General features: G+C 45.1%; 1 protein-coding gene across 1 annotated transcript in view; it reads left to right on the top strand.

Moving 5' to 3' along the window:
* CRISPLD2 (cysteine rich secretory protein LCCL domain containing 2) overlaps positions 1-19673 on the top strand; it is a 30743-nt gene extending 11070 nt beyond the window's left edge. Inside the window, exons 5-16 of the mRNA XM_048316838.1 lie at positions 1834-1966; positions 2057-2172; positions 3485-3585; positions 4764-4922; positions 6214-6274; positions 6898-6964; positions 7923-8053; positions 8200-8243; positions 9165-9237; positions 9916-9991; positions 14208-14341; positions 16292-19673. Of these exons, the coding sequence (XP_048172795.1) occupies positions 1834-1966; positions 2057-2172; positions 3485-3585; positions 4764-4922; positions 6214-6274; positions 6898-6964; positions 7923-8053; positions 8200-8243; positions 9165-9237; positions 9916-9991; positions 14208-14341; positions 16292-16346 (1150 nt within the window). The 3' untranslated portion in view covers positions 16347-19673. The remainder of the gene's footprint in view (positions 1-1833; positions 1967-2056; positions 2173-3484; positions 3586-4763; positions 4923-6213; positions 6275-6897; positions 6965-7922; positions 8054-8199; positions 8244-9164; positions 9238-9915; positions 9992-14207; positions 14342-16291) is intronic.
* Positions 19674-22738: the final 3065 nt, after the last annotated feature.

Here is a 22738-nt window from a genome sequence, read left to right as displayed (position 1 = left end):
GCTCCTAAATCTGCTGTTTCAAGGCGGGTTCTGGCATCGTGCAGAGAACCAGCTGAAGGCTGAAGTTTCTCAGGAGCAATGTCTGGATTCAGCTCAGAATTTGTGTCTGGATTCAGTTCAGAATTTAATTATCTCTTGCTGTGTTTTCCATAAATATTTATCTGGCTCCTGATTTTTCTTTACTGAAAACGCTCTGAAGGGTTTTTTTTTTTCAAATTCCTAAGACAAGTTTTAAACTAGAATCATTAACCCAGTTAGGAAAGCTGACATTAAGGCTTCCAAATGGATTTTCCTCTCCATCTCAAAGTGAAATTTGTTTATTGTTAAGCCCTGTTTATAAGCTTGTTATAGGTTAAACCTGCTTTGCACAGCAAACATTTTGTCCTTGCTCAGGAGGCCTGAGTGTTTTTTGCCCATTTCCTGGGTGGAAGTGCAGTTGTGTTTGTAGTTAATCAGACAGAACTTGGTGGAAAGCAAAGGAAATTTGCTGGTGTGAAATTAGCCTGATATAAAAATTGGGCCCATTTTTGTTGGCAGAATTAGCTAATGATTGGAAAGTAGAATGGTTAATTCCTTGGAAACAAAGTCAAAAGATCGTGCTGTTCTTGGCTGTCCTACCAGTGCTCAGGATGGCCATGGGCTCCTGATGGAAGAAAATCCAATCTTGCTCCCTTTGCGGTCCCTGAGAGGAAAGAAAAATCAGATTTCTCATCTTTTTCAGGAACAGGCCATAACTTGATTGCCTCCATTTCCTGTCCTGTAAAATAGGATTCGGAAAGTATTCGCGTCATGACATCATGAGATGGATGTTTTTAAAATACTTCTAATGAATGTTTTTTAATGAAAAGTTGGCTGAAAGGATCAGCTCCAGTTGGTAATGATATCATTTGGATTTCTGGCAGCTCGCTTCGTGTGAGCTGTTGAAAGCAATCAAAAGCGGTGGGTTTGGTGCAGTTTGCAGATCATTCTGTTTGCTCACTGTGTACCAAGTGAGTAAAATGTGTATGAGTTTCTGCAGGTGGTTTTGACACCATTTGTGCTCCCCAAACACAGCACAAACAGCATCAGAACTGCCACAGACCGTGGTACCTGAGGCAGAGATTACACAAAGGGCATGGGGGGCTCGGCATAGGGGGAAATTGCTGCCAAAAAAGGTAGGATAGGAGTGCAGTGCACCAGCTACTCCACACCAACTCCTGGTGGGATGTGAGTGAGGAAAAGCCCACTCACTTTCAAAGGTCTTACAGTGTTGGCTGTGAGTGAACTTCCAGATTTAGCAAATTGCCCCGTGGTAAAATAGGTACATGATGGCTTTTGGTTTAAGATGTTTGGCAAAGCCTAACTTCTGTTTACTTTCAAAACACAACTTTCCGCCAAACTAGAAGTTATTTTGTAGTTGTGTGGAAAAGTGAGAGGGCATTTCAGGTCAGCAGCATTTGAGGATTGTGTCAAACCTATAAATAATAGAGTCAGGTCTGTGAATCTGAGGGGAAAAAAATTGTAGAAACACACAACAGTTTGGGTTGGAAGGGACCTCAAAACTCATCCAGTTCCAGCTACCCTGCCATGGGCAGGCACACCTTCCACTACCCTGTTGCTCCAAGCCCCATCCAGCCTGGCCTTGGACACTTCCAGGGATCCAGGGGCAGCCACAGCTTCTCTGGGCACCCTGTGCCAGGGCCTGCCCACCCTCACAGGGAACAATTCCTTCCCAATATCGAATCTTAAACCTTCATCTTTAACATTTGAAAAAACTGGTTTTTTGTTTTTTTTTTTTTTAATTTGAAAACTTCTACCGGAACATCCTGATTCCAACTGCCTTTTCTCCCTCAGGTATCGATCTCCAGCGTTCCATGTCCAGTCTTGGTATGATGAAGTGAAGGATTACACATTCCCATATCCTCACGAGTGCAACCCGTGGTGCCCAGACAGGTGCACAGGTGCCATGTGCACGCATTACACCCAGGTAAAGGGGTTTGTACCCATACCCCCCACATCCCCTCACGTCTAGACTGCGGTAATTTGCTTATTTTCAATATCTGCATTTCCCTTACAGATAGTCTGGGCCACGACCAACAAGATTGGCTGTGCTGTGAACGTCTGCAAGCAGATGAATGTGTGGGGAGAGATCTGGGAGAATGCTGTCTACCTGGTCTGCAACTACTCCCCCAAGTAAGGCAGAGCAGCTGGGCTCTCTCCAGCTCTCCCAAAACTGGCAGCTTGCTTAACTAGCTCAGGATCTGGGGAAGAGATTTCAGGCAGTCTAGACTGGTGGTTGTGGCTTTAAATTTTTTCTTTAGACAGCAGCACAGGGCTGGTTCAAAGCTACTGAGCGTTGCCTGGAAAACTGAATGAGAGGCTGGGGCCAGACTGGAGCTTTGATGTTCCTGCCACGGGAAGGGAAAGGAGGAGCAGGAGATGGCCAGGATGGAGCTGGCATGTGCTGCTGAGCAAGGCTTGCTCTCTGCTGTCAGAGGGTGGGAAGGGATGGGGTGGTGGTGAATGCCAAAAAAACCCTGAAATAACTGCAGCAGTCAAGATTTCACTAGCTCCACGGTTTGATTAAATTTCAAAATGAAAATCATATTTCTTGCCTACTACATCCAGGAGAAGTTTACTACCTGGCAGTGGCAGTTAATATTTGCTGGTTTAATGGCTAATAGGAGAAACATTCTCACTCCGAGCCCTTGGCAATTTAAAACTTCAAAACAAAATGGAATAGGGAAATTGCTCTATGCAAAAGGAGTGGCTTGGGGAGCATCTGACTTCGGGGGATCACAGTGCAGAAAAATGCAAAGGAAAAAGAAGTGTGGGGCTGGAGCTGTCATGTCCCAGGCAGAGCTCCCTGGGTGGGTTCTCTAAGCCCCTCTCCCCATGTCAGATGAGCACACTTTGCTCATGGTTTGGTGGGATTTAACAACCAGCTCCTCATGAGGGATAACACCATCTCCCACAGAGCCCCCACAGCAGGCTGGGCGACTTGCACGTCATCCGTTCAGGGCTGCTGGATGGAAAAATACTCTATTTGTGCAGTTCCTGGTTAATCTTTTCTCTCTGGCATCGGTGCACATTGTCCTCATGTAGCCTTATAGGTGGAGGCAGCTGAAGGAGCATAACCCAGGGGTTTATATCCACGGCTTAACTCTGGCTCCTTCAACCTCCTTATCCCCTAAAATTTGCAGGACAGAGTGCCAAAACAGGCTTTTGTTCTGGGGACTTCCTTCAGCAAAATGCAGTAATCCATTGATTTATTTCTATTCACATAAGATCCCGGTGTTTATATTGGAACTTAATATAAAAGTGACACGGCACACAATTTCTTTAAATGTCATTTTAGAGGTGAAACAAGGAGGAACATCTTTCCTGCAAGGCTGGTGGCTTAGTATTTATTTAGTTGCTCTGAGCCAGGATGATATTTCTGGTTTTGGGGGCTTGGTTGGGTATTTGGGTGTCTGATGCGTGCTTGTTTCTCCTGTGCTCCCAGGGGCAACTGGATCGGAGAAGCTCCGTACAAGACTGGCCGTCCCTGCTCCGAGTGCCCGCCGAGCTATGGGGGGAGCTGCCAGAACAACCTCTGCTACAAAGGTATCTGGTGGGGGCTTGGGACACCTCTGGGGTGGGGGACAAGGCTGGAGAAAACTTGTGGAAGCTTCTAATTAGAACCAGCCACAGCTTTCTGCCCCTTTTAATTACCCATCCTCAATATTCCGACATGGGGACACGTGGGAGATCGTCAGTCAGTGAAAGCAAGAACCTCTGAGCTGCAGCAAATCTGGAGCTCAGATTCAGCACGTTTTCCTGGTGCAAACAGAGGGCTTGGATGGGGAGAAGCAGCTCTGAGCTTCCATGGGTTTGGCACAGGAACTCCAGGGGGTTTTGAGCGCTGGCAGGCTGCGGGCAGGAGCGATCCTGTCCTCGAGGGGTTTGTTTGGGAAGGGAATGTTCTCCAGGGCTTACCAGAGACATCGTGGGTGGGCAGAGCTTGGCTGCCTGCCCTGCTCCTTCAGGGGCTGGGAATGGAGCCTTTGCCTCCCTCCCCACATTGGTTTGCATGGCTGCAAAATGAATGTAGTGATCCGTGTCCCTTGGAGGAGAGGAGGGGGATCCTGAAGGGTTTTTCCTGACCTGTGAAGTTTTTTTGGAAGAGAGGTCGATAGAGTAAAATGTATTAATGAGGTGAGCCCTCCAGTGCAGCAATGCTACCCCCAGCATCTGGGATCTCCTGGGGTCATTTCTCTCCTCCCAAGTGTTTTGCTCCCCGGAGAACTGGGCTCTTTGAAAACAGGGAGATTCCCTGGAGACTTGCCCAAAGCAGAGGCTTATTTTGCTGCAACGCTGCATTTCTCATTTTTTATCTTGTGGGGTTTGAGGGAGAACCCCAGGGTGCAGGAGGGCTGCAGCAGGGAGAAGGAAGGGGATGATGCCCTGATGGAATAGGAGCCCTTCAGAAAATTCGTGTTTTCTTCCAAAGGGAAGAGCTCAGTGGGAAACAGAGGAAGGAATATCAGCGCTTTTTTTCACTAATTAGTGGGGATCCCTGCAAATCTTTATTGTAAGATCCTGTAAAAGCTGCTTCATGTACAGAGGAGCAGGAGAGGAGTGTCCTGGCAATATCCCTGTGCTGCATCCAATGGGTATTTTTAAACTTCCAGCTGTTGAAAAGCAGATCCTTGTCCAACTAAATCATTCCCACAAAACATGAACCTAACTTCCCCATCAATGTGAGCATGCTGTAATTATTTTTAATCCCCTCTTTTACCAAGATCACCGTTATGAAGATCCCATCATTGCTGAGACAGATGAGACCAACGAGGTGGAGATTTTGCAGGTGGCGGAGCAGAAGCCGGTGCGGTTCCGCCCTCCGGAAAACAAGCTCAGCAAATCCACCAAGCCCAAGAAAATCATCCCAGAATCCTACATGAGTAAGACACAGCCTTTCTCTTTTTCAGCTCCTGTGAGTTTTGAAGCACCTTTCTGGGCAAAGGTGTGGAAAACAATGAGGAGGCTCTGGGGAAATATAACTGAGTAGAGGGGGAGGTGATCTGCGTGAAAATTCACTGCTAATTGTGCAGAAAGCTGCCAGAAGTGGTGAGCAAAGCTCTCAAAAGCTGCTTGTGCCTTCTGCACAGCAATCTGCAACAGTTACTTGTTTGTTAAAGTAATGTCACAGAATACCAGAATGGTTTGGTTTGGAAGGGACATTAAAGATCATCCCATCCCACCCCTGCCTTGGGCAGGAACAACTTCCACTGTCCCAGGTTGCTCCAAGCCCTGTCCAGCCTGGCCTTGGACACTTCCAGGGATCCAGGGGCAGCCACAGCTTCTCTGGGCACCCTGTGCCAGGGCCTGCCCACCCTCACAGGGAAGAATTTATTCCCAATATCCCATCCATCCCTGCGTCCTGTCCCTCCATGCCTTGTCCCCAGTCCCTCTCCAGCTCTCCTGGGGCCCCTTTAGGCCCTGGAAGGGGCTCGGAGCTCTCCCTGGAGCCTTCTCCTCTCCAGGTGAGCACCCCCAGCTCTCCCAGCCTGGCTCCAGGGCAGAGGGGGCTCCAGCTCTCCAGCTCTCAGAGCATCTCTGTATCATCCTCTGACTGACTCCAGCAGTCCACGTCCTCCTTATCTCAATAAAATATCAATGTACCAAAGGTCCCCTCGATCAGCAGCAAAATTAGGAAATAATGCTTTTATTTCCCATTTAAAACACTCTACACTCAGCACTTTACCCCCTTCACAACTTTTCTGGGGTTTATAGTTTCTTTCCTCTTTATTTCTTGCTTGGGAATATTTCTGGAGTTATTTATGGAGCTGCTGGTACTTCCTTCGTTGTTTTCCAACTGCTGTTAATTAAAAGACATTTTTTGAGAAAACAAGGTGGGGCAAGCCAGCGGTCCTTTTCAAGTTTATCTGCCAGCATCTGGAGAGTCTGTAATTAAAAGGAGAATGAGAGTTCTGACTGCAGACCTCAGGCTATAAATCAAAGCCTTCAGCTGTCAGCTGCATCTCCCTTGCTAATATTCCAAAGACACCTGTCTCAGGTGAAGGGCTAAAGAGGCACCAACTGCTCCAGGCTGGATAAAATCAGATTTTATCGTGCTGCACCAAAGACCTCCAGGAAAGATGTGTGGAGGTTGCTCATCTCTGCAGCTCGGAAGAAGGCTGAGCAATTTCCTTTTTAGAAAATGTATTTATTTGATTTTTTTTTTCTCTCCAGCACAAGTCATTACCTGTGAAACCAAGATGAGAGACAAGTGCAGAGGCTCAACATGCAACAGGTAGGGTTTTGTTGATGTTTTCTGGAGTGCTGAGGGAAAAAGTAATCTAAATATTACTCAGTTCTTGCAAACTCAGAACAGGCTGTACTGTGTATTTTTTGAGACTGTCTAGGTAGATCTCTTTAAGAAAACCCCCAAAACCTAACCAAAAAATCCCCCAAAATTCTCTTAATGCAAGCCTTCAGCCAAGCCTGGCAATAAGGTGGTTTGGTTGATTTTATTCAGCCACGATGACCCACAGTTTCAGGTGTCCAAAATAATTTAATAAATTTTGGCAGAGTCATTTTTTGAGCTTTTTTAAATGTATTTCACTGCTGTCCAAGCCAGACCAATAATTCATGGCTTGTCCCCTCCCAGCCAGTCAAGAACTTCTGGTTAAGGTTTCTGCAAAGGACAGGACAGTTTATCACTTGGAGAAAAACCAAATCCACGGAATCTAAATATTGGTCGGGCTCTTAAGGAGGGTGGAGCAACTGTTTTAAAAAGTAGCTATTTTGCAATCTTGTTTTTAAAATGGGAGAGTTACATGAAATGAATGGAATGACTATTACATGAAATAGAGTCAAAGTTCTGTTTTTCTTGAATTGTTTTTCGCCACCCTCAAAGATACATATCTTTACCAGGTATTTGTGCCCAGCTGGCTGCTTGTACAGTAAGGGAAAGATCTTTGGAACATTTTATTACGAGAGTGTAAGTACCTTTTAATAGCTCGTGGATGTAATTTGTGGGAGTCAGTGGTAATGACAGAAATGGGAAATGCCAGCCATTCTGGTGTAATTTGGCTTTTCATATTCTCCGGTTGTGGTGCTGTAAAACACTGCTAATAAAGATTATCTGTATTTTCCTCATCTTGGTGTTGAAAAAAGGGAAGGACTCTGGGAAGGCAAAGTGCTTCCAGACGTGATTTTATCAGGAATTGTCCTTAATGTGGACACCCATGGAAAGTGAGGGATGGCAGCTCCTACAAAGATCTCTTTGTTCATGTGGGCAGCTGTCGTCTGAGCAGAAACTTTATATAAAAAACCACTGTTAAATGTTGTAATGAAATAACATTTTGGGCTGATTTGCTTGATATTAAATTAGTAAGATAATTGATAAATAAAGCACGGTACCATTTTCCCATCAACACTACTTTTGGGGTGAAGGAAGTTTGAGGATAAAAGGGTTTCTTTGGGTAAAATCAGGTTTTGTTTCCCTATTCCAACTGTTGGTGCGTGACTGCATCACCCATGATGTGTCTTTGCCCTGCAACTTCTGTGATTGCAGACACCATTCCCCTCCAAGTGGCGTCAGCAGAAATATTTTGGGTTTGAATATTTTGTCGAGAACTGGAAATATTTCAGACTGGTCTCTCACTTCCAATGCTGCTTTTCCTCTAAATTGTGTTTAAATGTATGGTTTTGTTATTTAAAAAAAAGCTTGCCATTCAACCAGGCAGAGCTTAAAATAATAGTAATAAAAGAATCAGGCCGTGTTGGGAGAGGAAGATTTAACAACCAGATTCCAAAGGAGTGTACTCAGCTTATTTTCCACATGGTGCTTTGGTGGTGGTTTCATTTCTTCTCCATTTTTCACGTAGCAGCTGGGCAGCTCCATGAACGAGATTTGTTTGATTTATTTCACACATCATTTATTTATCTCTTGTCAGTCTTCCAGCATATGTCGTGCTGCAATCCATTATGGAATCCTGGACAATAAAGGAGGGCTGGTGGATATCACGAGGAAAGGAAGGACACCCGCTTTTGTGAAGTCCACCAGGAACGGTGTGGAGTCGTTCAGGTACTGCCTTCACCAAAAACTGTTGGTATTTGCTTTAAATACAAGCAGATGTTCAGTCATCTTTGTTGCTCTTCTGTAGATACAGTGATCCAAGTAATTCTACTCTGCTTGTTTTTTTAATAATTTTTTTTTGGCTTGTTTTACAGGAAAAGCAAACCTTCAAATGCATTCATGGTTTCCAAAGTCACAAGTAAGTTTTAAACGTTGAGGGGAGAAAATATTGTTGCTGGAGTTTTATGGGGTACTTGAAAACCTCATTCCTTTCAGGGCTCTTTTTCATTTTAAGAGGTTGTGTCCAATGGTTCTGTACCACAACTAAACCCTGGCTTGGTGGTGTAGGGTGATCTAGAACCTTAGAGTGACTGTCCACCCACCACGGGCAATTCCACCACCACCCACCTCATTTTCCTGGGGGAATCTGAGAGGAAAATAGAGAAATAGGTGATAATGGGCCAATTCCAGAAGCATCTCCTGCTGATGGATCATAGTGGGGTCCAGATTTCAGCTGCTCATAGTGAGGGGATGGAATTTGAGCCATCCATGTGTGAAAGCCTCGGTCAAGTGTCAGCACTTACAAAAACTGGAAAAAAAATAGTGGCTAATATCCTAGTGCAGTAATGTAATGAAAACCACAATACACGTGAAATTAGTTTTTAACAGTGAGTCACACACTTCTGATGAGGGTATAAATAAACACTGTTCTACTTTTTAAACAATTCCCACTTTCTCAATATCTATGAAAAATTCCTCCCACGCAGAGTCATCCCTTTGATTGGATCTACTTGAGCCCCTTTCAGGGGGAGCTGTAGGTGTCAGGATAATCAGGCTCCACATCTGGAGCTGTAACAAAACCACGTGTTGTGGATCAGCTGCTTATCTCTTTTGAAAGCTGTGACCTTTTTTAAGGCCAGGTTGTAGTGTGGTTGTAGGGTTGCTGCTGGAGAGCTGGCCAACCCTGTCCTGGGATCCTGCTGCTGGAGCAGCTTTGCTCTTGGTGCTCTCAGCTGGACATGGGTCTCACCAAATGCATTGTGTGGCTCTGACTTGTGTTTTCTGCAGCAGCCTGAGCTTTTGGGTCTAATAATTTGCCTTCCCACTTTTATCTTGGCAGCACAGACTCTGGATTGTTACACCACAGTAGCTGAGCTGTGCCACTTCAAAAAGCCAGCGAGCCACTGCCCAAGGTAACGCAAACCTGCTTGGTTTAAACCCTCTGTCCTAAGGAGGGGCAGCTTAACAGAGGGGCTGAGAGCCCTGAATTTAAGGGCTGGTGGGAGAAGAGCTGATCTTACTGGTTGAACTGGAGGAGGGGGTTGGGGATGGCGTCTTTCCTCCTGCCGTCATGTTTTTCTTGGCATCACAGTAGAAAGTGCACATTATGTTTTTGGATGGCTTCAGTAATGTATCAGCCAGGCTACACAATCCTGTCCCAGCACACCCTCACGTGTGAGCGTGCAACTGCACATTCTTTGTCTTTTTGCTTCTGGATTTAGTGGGGTTTGGATGTGGTTTTCCTTTCCACCTTAAAACATGGAAGAAGTTTGCTCTGGAAACTGTGCAGGAGTAAGTGACAGGGCACGGGGGCACAAACACATGCAGAGATCTATGTGCACAGAATTGAGCAAAAATACAGATACTCCACCTTGAAAGAGCCATAAAGACCAATCCCTCTTCTACTGGTCCAAATCCCTCTTTTTGCAGTTCTGCAGCAACCACCAAATGTCATCTGAGGGGAGCGAATAATCAAATTCACTGTTGCCACCTGCAGACCATATGCAGGCACTTGAAATCTCCCAGGAATGCAGCTCGCCTTCCTGTCCAGCCCTGATCTGGGGAATAAATCTGAATATATTGTTTTCTAGGATTTATTGCCCGGCCCACTGTAAGGATGAGCCGTCGTACTGGGCACCGGTGTTTGGCACCAACGTTTACGCGGATGTGAGTACCGACGTTTCCCTGCATATCGTGACAGTCCTGCCCCAGAGCTGGGGTCACACTGGGGTTTAGGGGAGAAATTCAAACCCTCTTGTGGTTATTCCATGTGGGGATGAGCATCTGGGGGCAAGAGGTGGGGTCAACTGGCTTGGGGAGTTGCTCTCCATCTCTGATTTGTTCTGAAGGACTTGGACATGTAACGTCACAACTCCTTGACTTATGGTCAGTATTTGTTTGGGGAGCCCTTCTACTCTCCCGCACTGACTCATTCCTAGAGATTTAGGCATGTCCCTTAACCTCCCCAAGCCTTGTGAGCTCTGGCTGTGAAATCATGGTTGCACTTGTTTACCTTTGTAAAGCATTTTAGGATTTACAGGTGAGCACCAAAGGGCTTTTATTCCATACCATCACACTATAGAGTTGGCAAAAAAAGGCCTCCCTCCACTCTCTGGTTTCTGGGAGATTAACAGAATTTCTCAGCAGTCAGGACAGAGCTCAGAGAAGTGGAAAGAAAGTGTGTGAGCTGGTTTTATGGGTTTGTTTTTCTGAGCTCTGCTCATGGGGATGAGCAGAGGCTTGATGCTAAAACTGAGCAGAGTCATTTTCTTGAAATCTCTTAATATTAGGCCTCTAAAAACTGGGTCTCAATGTTTTTCCATTTGCGGGTGCCTGGTTATTTTGGGTTTTTTCCCTCATTTTCTTTTTTCCATTGGGAACTGTGTTCAGAAATGCCAGCTCTCTGGCTGCCCTGGAGCCTGTAGGACCGTGGCTTTTGAAAGCCTAGGGGAAGCAGTCAGCAGATTGTGGACCCCCAGCTTTGGGTCATCCTGGAGCTTTGCAGACTGCTGAGAAAATCCATCCTGCAGGAATCATACAGTAATTTGGGGAAGCAATTTTGAAAGCAATTTTGAAAAGAAACCCACTATTTTTTATTTTGCTCAGGACCAATTTTTTTGAAGGTAGAGCTGCACAAACAGGTTATCCTGGACTAGCTCACAGGCAAATCCATGGAGCAGCTGCCTCCCCGCAGTCCCTGCCTCCTGCATGCTCCCACCTGCAGGAAATGGGAAATAGTTTTCTCTTTCCTACGGAGGACAAACCTCCCTCATATCACCCCCGAACAGGGCCTGTGATTACAAGGGTATTAGGTGAGGAGCAGCACCCCAGGCTGGCATTGCACTGACGCAAAAGGATTAGTGTCCTTTAATGAACACATTTCCTACTGACTCTCCTGGGTATTGTTTCATAAACGGGGCCATGGATGGTGGCTTGGGAAAAAAGCAAAAAGTAATAATGATAAAAAAGTATTTGGCCACTTCCTAGGGGGTTTGGTTAACCTTTTTTTGGACTGTTGTGCTAACAGGGTGATGTGGAGGTGCTAGGAAAGTGTTGAGGTTGGTGGCAAAGCGGGTGAAACCAGCTGGGATAAAGAGTTTGAGGTGACTCTGAATGGTGCTGCAAAGGGAGAGGTGGTGATGCCGGGAATGCTCAGAATGGGAAGTCGAGAAGAGAAACAGCCACACCACACAGGGAGAATTTGGGGAAAGGCTTTTCCCAGGGAGCAAGGGCTGTGCTGGGAATTAACCCAAGGCCACTGCTGAGGAATGATTAAAGCAGGCAATGAGCTGCGTGTGACAAGTGCTGGTCTTGTGAGAGGGATTTGAGAAGCCAACTTCCTGTTTGGTGTGGCACCTTCATGGCCCTTGGGAGGACTTCTGCTCCAACTGTGAAGTTATCTGAAAGAAAATGAAGCATTTAACCCCATTTCCAGTCTGCACTGTGCTGTAAAAAGCAGTTCAGGGAATTGTTCATGAGGAAGTTAGTAAGACTGTGGAACAGGGGCATAGAGGAGACTTGAATTTTGGGGTAAATGAATAAAATGCAAGAAATATGCAATGGTAAAAGTGGACAGGCCTGGTTCTGGGGTGGTCATAGAACCATGGAATTGTTTGGGTTGGAAGGGACTTCAAAGCTCATCCAGTTCCACCCCCTGCCACGGGCAGGGACACCTCCCACAGACCAGATTGCTCCAAACCCTGTCCAACCTGGCCTTGATGCTGGAGCTGCGGAAACACCCGAGGACCTTTATGAAGGTTGTGAAAGAGCTTTTATGTTTCATGAGACTCTGTCATTTGTCACTCTGCCTGGCTCCTGGTGTGACATAATCCTGCAAGGGAAACCCATCCCCATCCCTGCTCAGGAGCCCTGTGGAGCCAGGAAAGAGAACAACTTCCCCACTTTTGAGATAAGGTTTTTATCCTCAGTTGTGCAGTGATTGCTTGGAGGAGGATGGATGGATGACCTGTATGGAGGCAGGAGTTTGTCACCAGAGCAAACCAAACTGGGAGTCAGCTCTCAGGAAATATGAATTTAATGATTAAACCAGTCACACTAATGAGGAAATTCTGGGTGGTCAGAGAATATTGTTAATGACCTATTCTCAAGTGTATTGTCATTTTATGGTGTGTGCCCTGGAGCTCTTTTAATCAGGAATTGGTCTCAGAGCATCCCCAGGGGCTTCACCATGGAGAGCTCTTGTATTGTCCATAGTGCTGTACCCCTGAACTTGAAAGGGAAGGCCTTATTCTTGTAATACCTCACCTTCTAAAAGCTCTGCAATCAATTCATCAAAGCACAGCCCGACCTGGGACATGAGAGGGCTGTAATCCAACAGAGTGATAAGAGGAGGTTTGGGTAAGGCAATAAAAAGTCTGTTGGTCAAAGCTTTGAGTAAGCGGCGGAACAGCAAGTCCTGGAAAAAAACATAACAGGAATGCTTTGAAAAGAACATTGTTTAGGATGTCTCCCAGTGGAGAGTGTTGCAAATTGATCCAGGACAGTTTAATTTTATGAGGCAGTTTTAGATTTACAGATTTCCCACCGCATATTTGGGCGAATTCACTGCATATCTTCCAAACACAGCATTCCCTTGCTCCCTTGACCATATATAGAAGCAAAACACCAAACTGGCACTCAAAACTCAGAGAGCTGCCAAGAGATAGGCCATCCAAAGTGATAAATATATAGGGTGCAAGGCAAAGCTGCCATATATGGTTGTGAGAAGGCAGCAGCATGGGCCATGCTGTACATATGCAATGGGAGCATTTGCACTTGGAACTGGTTTTGTGGTACTTGGATTTTTAGCAGTCAGGGCATTTCTGGGGTTGGGATTTTCACCTGCAACAGTTCCTTCTGCAAAGCTGGTTTTTCCTTTCTGTTCTTCCAGCTTGCTGTATGTAAACCCTGCAGAGAACTGATGGCCAAGTTTACTCTATCCCTCAGCCTTCTCTGCTTTTGCTCCCTTTTCCTGGATGCTTTGGGGGCTTAGTCATCAGTTGCTACTGTTTTGTGTTCCTCCAGCTCTACTAGAGCTCTTCTGGTACGTGCAAGAGAGAAACTTTAGTCTTTCCAGAAGCATTAATCTCCCTCCACACTTGGTGCTGTCTTAGGGGGTAATGCACGTCCAAAAACTACAATGGTGCAAACTCAGTGGGTGCAGCCCTTCTGTCCTTCCTAGAAAGAGGGATGTGAACTCTCTCACATAATTGTGGTCATTTACCTTAATTCAGGAGAAGCATTTCCTTTCCAAGCAGTGGTGTGAATAACCTTTGCTGAGGTCACTAGCACAGAGTTTCACCTTAGAGGTTTCTCTGGTGCAGTCCCAAGAGGCACTGGCTGGGAAGTTGTCCTTAATTCAGTCTTGGCCCTGGATAAGATGAAGAAGTGTGGGTTTAGACTGGATATTGGGAAGAAATCCTTCCCTGTGAGGGTCTGGAGGCCCTGGCACAGGTTACTCAGAGAAGCTGTGGCTGCCCCTGGATCTCTGGAAGTGTCCAAGGCCAGGTTGAATGGGGCTAGGAGCAACCTGGGATGGTGGAAGTTGTCCCTGCTCAGGGTAGGGGTGGAAGTGGATGAGCTTTAAGGTCCTTTCTGACCCAAACCATTCCATGATTCTATGATGATCTTACAGGTGCAGCTCCACCTCAGAATGATGGAAACACTGTTTGCTTGTCCTCTGTGGTGGTTGTGGATTTTCTTTCACCCAGGCATTATGACACACCTGCAAGATCTCGTCCCTTGTATGTCCAAAAGAGGGATAAAGTTGTTTCATAACCATTTCTTTTTCTGTTCCCTGCTTCTCTTGGTGTTTATGGAATTGACAAATCTTCGTATATAAAATACAGACAGTGTGTAAATCAAAATACTGAATATTTTTCAGAGCTCCAGTATCTGCAAAACTGCAGTGCACGCAGGGGTCATTTCGGATGAAAGAGGCGGCTTTGTGGACGTGATGCCTGTAGAAAAGAAGAAAGCTTACGTTGGCTCCCTAAAGAACGGCGTCCAGTCAGAGAGGTGGGAATTTTTTGCTTTGTGCTTTCCTCTTCTTTTCCACGGCGGGTTCAGCTGCCTGTGAAAGTCGGCACATATCAGCTCGACAGGCTGGTGGCTTGGACAGACGTGGCTCCCCAGTGTCACTGTGAATTGTGACACCCCAACAAATAGAGCGTGTTGTCCTGCTCTTACCTCCCCCCAGGCAGGAGCTGCGTTCAGGTTCCTGTGGAAGGTGGGAGATGTTGTTAAGCCTTGCTTGGTTTTGTTACAGCACAAGGCCATATTAATACGTTTTGCTGTGTGTTTGACACATCAGGAGATGAGCACGGGTATTTTCAGTTTTCAGCCTGGATCATGATTTGGGGTTTCTAATTTGGATTTCCATTCAATCCTGGGGTGTGGGATTAAGTTGTATTGGGTGATTCATGTCCCCTATTCTCTTTGAAAGAAGTATGAGAAAATTAACCTCTTGAGACATGATCAAACACTTTTTGAAGATGAATTTGCCGCCCTTGTAGTTTTTTTGTAGTCTCTCTTGGGCAAAATTTGCACATTTCAGTGACCAGTTGCACATCTGTGCTTCCGAAATCCTGTACCTCCTCATGATCAAAACAGTCCAGTCACAGCTCATCCAATCCTGTCTAATTTGAAACTTCACTTTCAATCTGTTATGTATTTTTTTCAGATATTGGTGTGACGGCACTGATTTCTCAGAGCAATCCTTTCAGAATTTCCCACAGTTGGGGGGGTTTGGTCATTACTAACTCTGTCTGCTCTGTGTAGTTCTTCTTTTATGAAGATCATAAGAAGTTCTATCAAGTTTGCTGGCTTTATTCTAGTAATGGAAATTCCAGAATGCTTTAGAGTATCTCAGGAAATAAAAACAGGGTAACACAGGAAAGCTATAGGTGTTAAATATGGCAGGTTTCGAATAGATTATCATGGTCAGCATTTTCCAACTCGACAAATTGGATTTAGGTGAAAAACCTCCTGTTCCTTTGAATTTTTTTTCTCTCTCAGTCTTGCTTTCACTTATCTTTTATACTCAAAGGCGACTTTTTACTGGGATGGCAAACTGTGCCCTAGCTAAGAATAAATCCCACCACTCTCAGGGATGTGCAATATGAGCAGCCAGTGCTGATCTGGGAGGTGAGGGAAACCAGAGACATTCTCACAGCAGGGATGAAGATTTGGAAAGTGTTATTTACACTTGGCAATAAGGAACAACTTCATGCTGTGAGATCCACCAGACAGTGAAATAGCTTTTCCAAGATTAAGGTGAACACTTACCCTTTAGGACACTGGAAATAACCCTGGGTAAAGATACACACCCAGACAGGGATGGGAAAGGATTCCCTTTAGGATTTACTGAGTCCTTACCCTTGTTGCAATGTTTATTTTATGGGAATATGAAATTTTGTATTTTTCCTGGGTTTTTTCAGCGCAGTAGGACCTGGGAATAGAAATACCCCCTCTCCCCATGCACAGAGCCATCCCCAGCAGCTTGGAGTCTCAGCATCTGGGGACACCTCTGGAAACTGAAAATGAATATCCATATTTATTGTCATTTAATGTGAGCTGATCTGGCTATTCCTACTGCCAGCACTAGCAGCCAAGCCAGGACCTGCCTGCCTATTTGACAACTGTTTTTTAAGGAAAACACATTCCTCTTTATGCCTGAATCTTCGCACAAGGAAGCACAGTGTTCCCTGGATAAAAGCTAGGGCTGTAAGAGAGTCTGTTGTCTTCCAGCTCCTTTTGTTGGCATTAGCACTACAGATTTGGATTGAAAACATAAAAAAAAAAAGAGGTGAAACCATGGATTCGTGCCACTTCTATTTCATCTGCTATCTTTCTCCTGTTCCTGGTAGGAAAGAGATAAGAGAAATTCAGAGTTGCCTGTTTGGGTCCTGTGGTGTCTTCATTTGGTTCATTCCATGTTTGTTTTCTTTTCCTTTTCTTTGTCTCCAGCTTGAAGAATCCTTCAGACGGGAACGCCTTCCGAATCTTTGCTGTGAAGCAGTAAACCCCCAGGGAAGGTGCAGGTTTCTTTGGGAGAGCGCTCTGTTGATCTCCGGAGACGCCAAAGCTCCTCTGAACAGCATCAGCTCTGCCCGTACCCTCCTTGCCAATCTCCTTCAGGGAACTCCAAAAGAAAAGGGGAAAAAAGAACCCCAAAAAAGACCCCAGGTTCTGACTCAGCTGTTGGCATCTCATCGCACCTGTGCAGCGTTGTATCTTTTCGTCTCGTGTTTTTGTTTCTCTAGGGGCATTCAGTGACCATAAACTGTTCTAAGTTTCATTTTACCAGAGGTGTTGCTACACAGAACAGCGGCGGCTCCATGTGCAGCAGATGCAGGGATCTCAGCCTGGCCCTGGATGGTGTTTTTAGGGTGTGAAGCTTCTCCTGGGATGGGTGTGAGGATGAGCGTGGCCAAGCGGACTTGGGAGTGAGTGGCTGTCCAGGCGCTGGACACTTTGAAATGAGAAACTCATTGAGAAGTTGCATCGTTTGGGGAGAGGATGGGCTTAGATAGAGTGGTTTTGTGTATGTTGGATGGTTTCTGTGCAAAAGAGGATAAAATGTGGTGTTTTCCCACCGAGGTGGTGTGCAGCAGCACCGCTGTGTGAGGCTGCTGTGGCACCATGGCAGGGTACCTCGAACCAGGGTGGTTGGGGTCGTTCTTGGCAGCCAAAATCAAGGTTTTATGGGCCTGGAGCAGGGTGTAAAATGGTGGCAGAGATCCTCACTGCAGAAAATGAGGCCACCAGATAATCCAAAGAGCAGGTTTAGTGTTTGCTGGTCAAACACTCCCAGGTATTTTGCAAGTCTGGCAACCTCTGAGAAGTCAGAGAATTTGGGCTCCTGTGCTGGCACATCTCATCCTATACTCCACGCCATAACTTCAGTTAAATGCAGTGTATTGGTTTATACAGCAGTGCTGGTTGTTTTATAGTAGTTAAGTAGTGATAAAATTAATCTTATTTCTGCTAGGAATGGTTGCATCTGTAGGAAGCAGGGTCACTTTTCCTTTGTGAAGCTCCTTGTGGTGTGTGCAGTTTTGAGACTTTAAAGATATGACATAAATTGGGGTAGATTAATTTTTCCTGTCCAGTTTGTGAAGCCAACAGATGCCCACTTTCAGTGTAAATGCTGTACCCGTGAGCATTTGCTATCCAGGATGGTGGGTTTTGCAAAACTCATAGGTGTTGTAATGATGATATTCCATATTTTGATATTTCTGTCATGACGTGCACCCAAATGCATTTCAAAGTGAAGAGAAGGGCCTAGCATGGCCTGCTTTCTTAAGGCAGAAGAATGTTCTCTGCTTCACATTGGAAATTAATTTTTAGGATTGGTCTAAACACAAATCTGGTGAGTTTTTTTACACAAACGTCCAGTAACTTCATCAGTCATGAGAAGACAAGGTCAAGAGTAGTTCTTCAGTTCTTGTAAATGCACAGTTCTTCTGCTCAATAACTGAATTGTAATATTGGATAACAAGTTGGGGGAGTATTTCCCTCTATCTGGCAGATGTCTCACAGCTGCTCTTACACCCAGAACATATTTGGTTTAATCTAGGCAGATACAAGAGCCATCTCATCAAGCTCTTTCAAAACAGAGACCAAAAGCATTTATATGATTACACACTTCTTTAATTCTGTAAACACCATGAAATCAGCAAGGAAATGACATTTAAATGGCATTTGTCACTCAGTTTGTCTCACCACTGGGGATTATTTCTCCGTAAAATCTGAATTTGAAAAGAGACCTTTCGTAAAATCTGAAATTGGAGCTGTTTTGCATTGTCTCAAAAAATACTGCACAGAAAACCTACTTTTGGGTTGGATAGAGAGAAGTGACTCTTCGTGTCGTCTTTGTTTATGTAGTATCGTCTTCCAAGGTGTACAGTATTGACTTTAGATAGGAAAGCCGACCTATTTCTTTTTCTTACTAAGTAAATCGATGTTAAAAACAGCTGGAACATATCCTAGAAAAGCTGCTGGTTGGGAGTGTTTGAGATGTTGGCAGTGAGGAAAAGCTTCCCTGTTTCTGCCCACTGTGAAACATGTGCATGGTCTGGTTCAAGCCCATCCAACACTGCAGCAAGGATCTGGGACATCCTGGGCCAAATGGGCTATGAATTGAATTGGAGAGAGTGAGAGATGCAGTCAGGTTCATGGGGACTGCAAAAGCACATAAAACACCTCGATGTTAATGTAGAATCCATGAAAATTACAGATGGAAGGTGATGGAAAGAAATGTGAGGGCTCTTGGAGTAAAACCCAGGGGATTACTGTGAGCACATAAAAATCCAAACAGCTGGGGATGTACCTAGGTGACGAAGAGGGGACAAGGGAAGGGTTATTATTCCAACAGAAATATCCTAAAATCCTTAATTCAAGTTACAATTGCGTATTTTTGTCTTCAGCCAACTGGTTTGGATTTCTAGAAACCGATGTTAATTTAAGTCTGTATCTGTTTATTTTTATACTTGTTGTACAAAAGAGAAATTGTGACTTTACTACACAAATATTATTCAAGGTCCTGGGTGCTATTAATTTAAACATACCTCCACCAGAATTAGGGGCGATCAGGTCCTCCAAGGCAGTCATGACCTATCAATGACTTGCAATCACGTGTGCTAGCTATTCATAAATAGGTGGGACAGTACCAGTTTTTAGCCAAATATTGACAGATTTTATTTCTGATACCAAAACACTTCTCATCCTGCTATATTTCAGTGCAGCTTCATGATGCATCACGTCCGTATCTCACCAGGCCCGTTCCTCCTCAGCCCCAGCTCAGCAGATTTGTAGGCACCTGAAGCATCCAGGTGCAGCCTGCTTAAACCCTCGGCAAAGCTGATGCTGCCTGGTTGTTCTTTTCCAATCATTTGGGATTTGGAAGCAATGACATTGTCATTGCAGAACATCTGGCTCAGCCAAATCTCCAGGAAACACAAGCAGGCTGAAATCCAGAGCGCGGCGCTTCCCCTGCCGCCGCTGTGCTGGGGGGCCTTGGCTCCACTCTTTCCTTCTTTCAAAGACCTTCAGCCAACATCTGGTTGAGGAGGCTCCAGCTGGTCACTTGTGCAGTCTAAATATTTAGGGCCAGTTCATAGAATTGCTTTTTTTTTTTCTATGAAAAATGATGTATTTTACTTCCTATGTATAAAAGTTACATGTAAATTTTTGTGTGCCTTTGCATGTTTATCAAGGGGCCGTGGTTGTTTATAAACTAGATTTTTTTTTTTTCTAAATACCGAATTGTAAAATATCTTTCCTCCCTACCCCTCCATTTTCTTTTGATTTATGAATTATTTGTGAAATAAAACCTTCCCAAAATGAATGCCTCCCTTGTCCTTAATGCTCAGCCAGAGTTGGGTTTCTGTTTAGAAAAGATATTTGGGATTACTTCTGGGAACTAGACCATCCCCTGGAGACCCCAAATGAGATTGGGATGTGCAAAGCCTGCTCCACAAATAAATAAACTGCCCAGTACTCAGGCATTAAAAGTTAATCTTTACCCCATCGAAATAAGATGAAGCCTTAGTGAAACATACTGAGAGTAAGGGAAAATCACTGGCTGTCTTTAAATCCCTGCAACATAAGGGATGGAGTAGATTAATGGATTGGAAACAGTGTTTAATGAATTAGTGCTGCAAAATACAAGTGAGATGATCTCCTCCCCACCTGAACAGGCTGGTGTGAATTGTGCCCTTATTTTTTGAAAGGAAAAGTATTCAGATTTTGTAATTCCCCTTGAAATTTTCTCCAGGCTCATCCTTGCTGACAGCACCACAAATCAAACCAAGTTGTTTCCTGGTAATCCAACCCCATTTTGGTTATAGGAGCAACACAGGGAGGTCCCTAAGTCAGCCTCCAGGCAATGAGCACCAGATGGGTTTTGACCAAAAATGTGGGCTGGGCCATGGGATGGGGTCCTGATTGACAAGGCCATGAAATTTTGTGTTTTCCATTACCTATGCAACAAGATAAACATTAAATCCAGAGAGGTTTGCATTACTCCGAGGTTGGGCTGATGCAGTTATGGTGAAACAATATTTCCCTGTAAATCCCAGCCTAGGAGTGATGAATTAACACCATCATTGCACCGTCAGGGGTTTCTCAAGAAGGGAAGTTCCATGGCTCCTGCATGCTCTGCAATTCAAAACTGCCCCTTTGAATTTACTTTGTGCTTTCATTCCCCCATTCCTACTGCTGCAGAAATATCTCCTTCGCTGAAAGTATTCAGGAAGATTTTCATAAGCAGAGCTTAAAGGTAAGCAGAGAGGGGAATTCAGGCTAATGGTTAGTGTGAGGCTGATTAGAGCATCCTGTTAATGACAACAGTTGTTTGATATCCTATTTGGTGGTGCTACAAAATGTCCCACTCTGTGATTTGGAGCAGGGTGATCTTTAAGGTCCCTTCCAACCAAATCCACTCTGTGATTCCGTGAATTCTGTGCTAAAATTCAGGTCCTGGTTGGCCTAGAGAGCAAAATAGCGTAACACTCAAAATTTAGGGCTGAAGCCAACCCATCCTTTGGGTCAGCCTCCCCTCCTTTGACACTGTCTCTGGTTTTGTCTCCTCCTGCTCGAGCCATGTGCTTTGTCCTCTTCTCATCCACCAGAAATTGGTGTTATCACCAGTGCTGCGTGAGAGCACCATGGCAAACAAAGCTGTGCCTTCTTCCTGTACAACAGGTGTGAAAACCAGGTAAGTGAAGGCTTGGGGCAAAACACAGAGGCAGGAGAAAGATTTATTCTTTTTTTCCCACATGGGGTGGGATTCAGATTCTGCTTTAGCTGAGAAGGCATAAAAACTGGAAGGTTGAAGGAAAGTAGAGGGGAAGGGAAAGAGAAACCCAAAGAGAAAGAGAAAGTGGCACTGAGTGAGGGTGGCTGATCTGATAGCCCTGAATTCCCGCATTGCTGGGAACCCTTGGGGATCAACAAGGAGCCGGGCTCTCCCTGCTTGCCGCCTCAGGGAGAAATAGCTTGTTGCTGGTTGTTTTGCCTTCTGCTGGCTGCTCCTCAGCCCATGCTGAGCTCATCAGAGCCTATGTATAGCACGGGCATACCTTGGGGTGGGTGTCCTTCCAAAAACCCACAGTAATTTATAGGATGTGCCCCCGGCGATGTTTTCAAAGCCATTTTGCAAACGATGGGGTTGGCTCTCATTTATTCTAAGGACCTACTTTAAGGCACTTAGGAGGCATTTATGCCACTTTAGGGTGTGGAGAGAGCAGTGTAAAGAAGCCTCAGTGTAAACAGAAGCCACCCTTCTATCTTGTTGACAGTGGTTAAAATTGGGTTACAGAGTTAAGTCAACAGACAAGGTCTGCCTTATGCAGCTCCCTCTGCTCCTCACCCTCTGTGCCACGGCAGCAGGGAGGGCTGTCCACACTGTCCCTCAGCCACTGCACAACCCAGCACATGGCAGGGAGATTAAGTGTCGAAAGGAATACAAGGATATTTATAGCGGTGGAAAAGTCAGGAGGCTCAGGTAGAACATGAGAGCTGAAAGCAGAAGGGAGCAAAATAAATTCAGAGCTTTGGGATGTCTTACAAGGGCTGCTTCTGTCAGGTTTGGGCTCCTGTGGTTTAGGGAATGTGGGTGACCATGACCCCAAGGGGGGACATGCCAACACATACAACTCTCCTGAGAAGTTCTTGACTGATATCCTGAAGTTTTCATTTCAGTAGCTGCCTCGAGGCTTGTTTCTGCACATCTCTTTTTTGCACAAGTGGAAGCTGAGAAAACACCACCTCTGAACTAAATCCAGAGGAGAAGTTTGTCAGAAACAAATCTCAAAAGCAGCCTAATTTCCCTGTTCATCGGCTGAGCAGGCTTTGTAAGTTTGAAAAAAGAGAGTAAAATCCAGTACAGATGGACTGTAGGAGGGGTATTCACACCATCTTATTTGATGTGCTTGTAATGAAAATACGGTTTATATCAATGCAGGGAGTTCCAAAACTGCATCAGTACCTGTGCTGGAAGAAACAGTCTGGAAAAATCATAAGACACTTGGAAGAGTACAAGGAATAATAAAAGATGGAGACCAACTGGTAGGGAATAGCTCAACCCAACCAAGATAAATTAGAATCGAAAGCATCACATTACCAAGGAGATAAAATTCATATCAAGTGTGAAAGGAGGGGCACGATCAGCAAGGCAGGTGAGAAAACTTTCAGCTTTGCTTGGTCTGTTCAGGTCTCTGGTGCAAAATGACAGTGTCTGGGTTTGTACTGTTACTGCCTGGAAAATACTCAACTGGCTGTGGGAAGTCCAGGAGGAAGCAAAGAGAGACCTGAGAGCTAAAACAATTCCTGAGAAAGCAGGAGAGATCTCTGAGGATGAAAAAGGTGAGGAAGAGGATGCCTGAAGTGTGTAAAGGTACAGTAAAGGGA

The sequence above is a fragment of the Corvus hawaiiensis genome, chromosome 12 (genome assembly GCF_020740725.1).
Source record: "Corvus hawaiiensis isolate bCorHaw1 chromosome 12, bCorHaw1.pri.cur, whole genome shotgun sequence".
NCBI classification, from domain to species: domain Eukaryota; kingdom Metazoa; phylum Chordata; class Aves; order Passeriformes; family Corvidae; genus Corvus; species Corvus hawaiiensis.
Note: the sequence above shows the minus strand (reverse complement) of the source record. Positions and strands in the feature narration are given on the sequence as shown.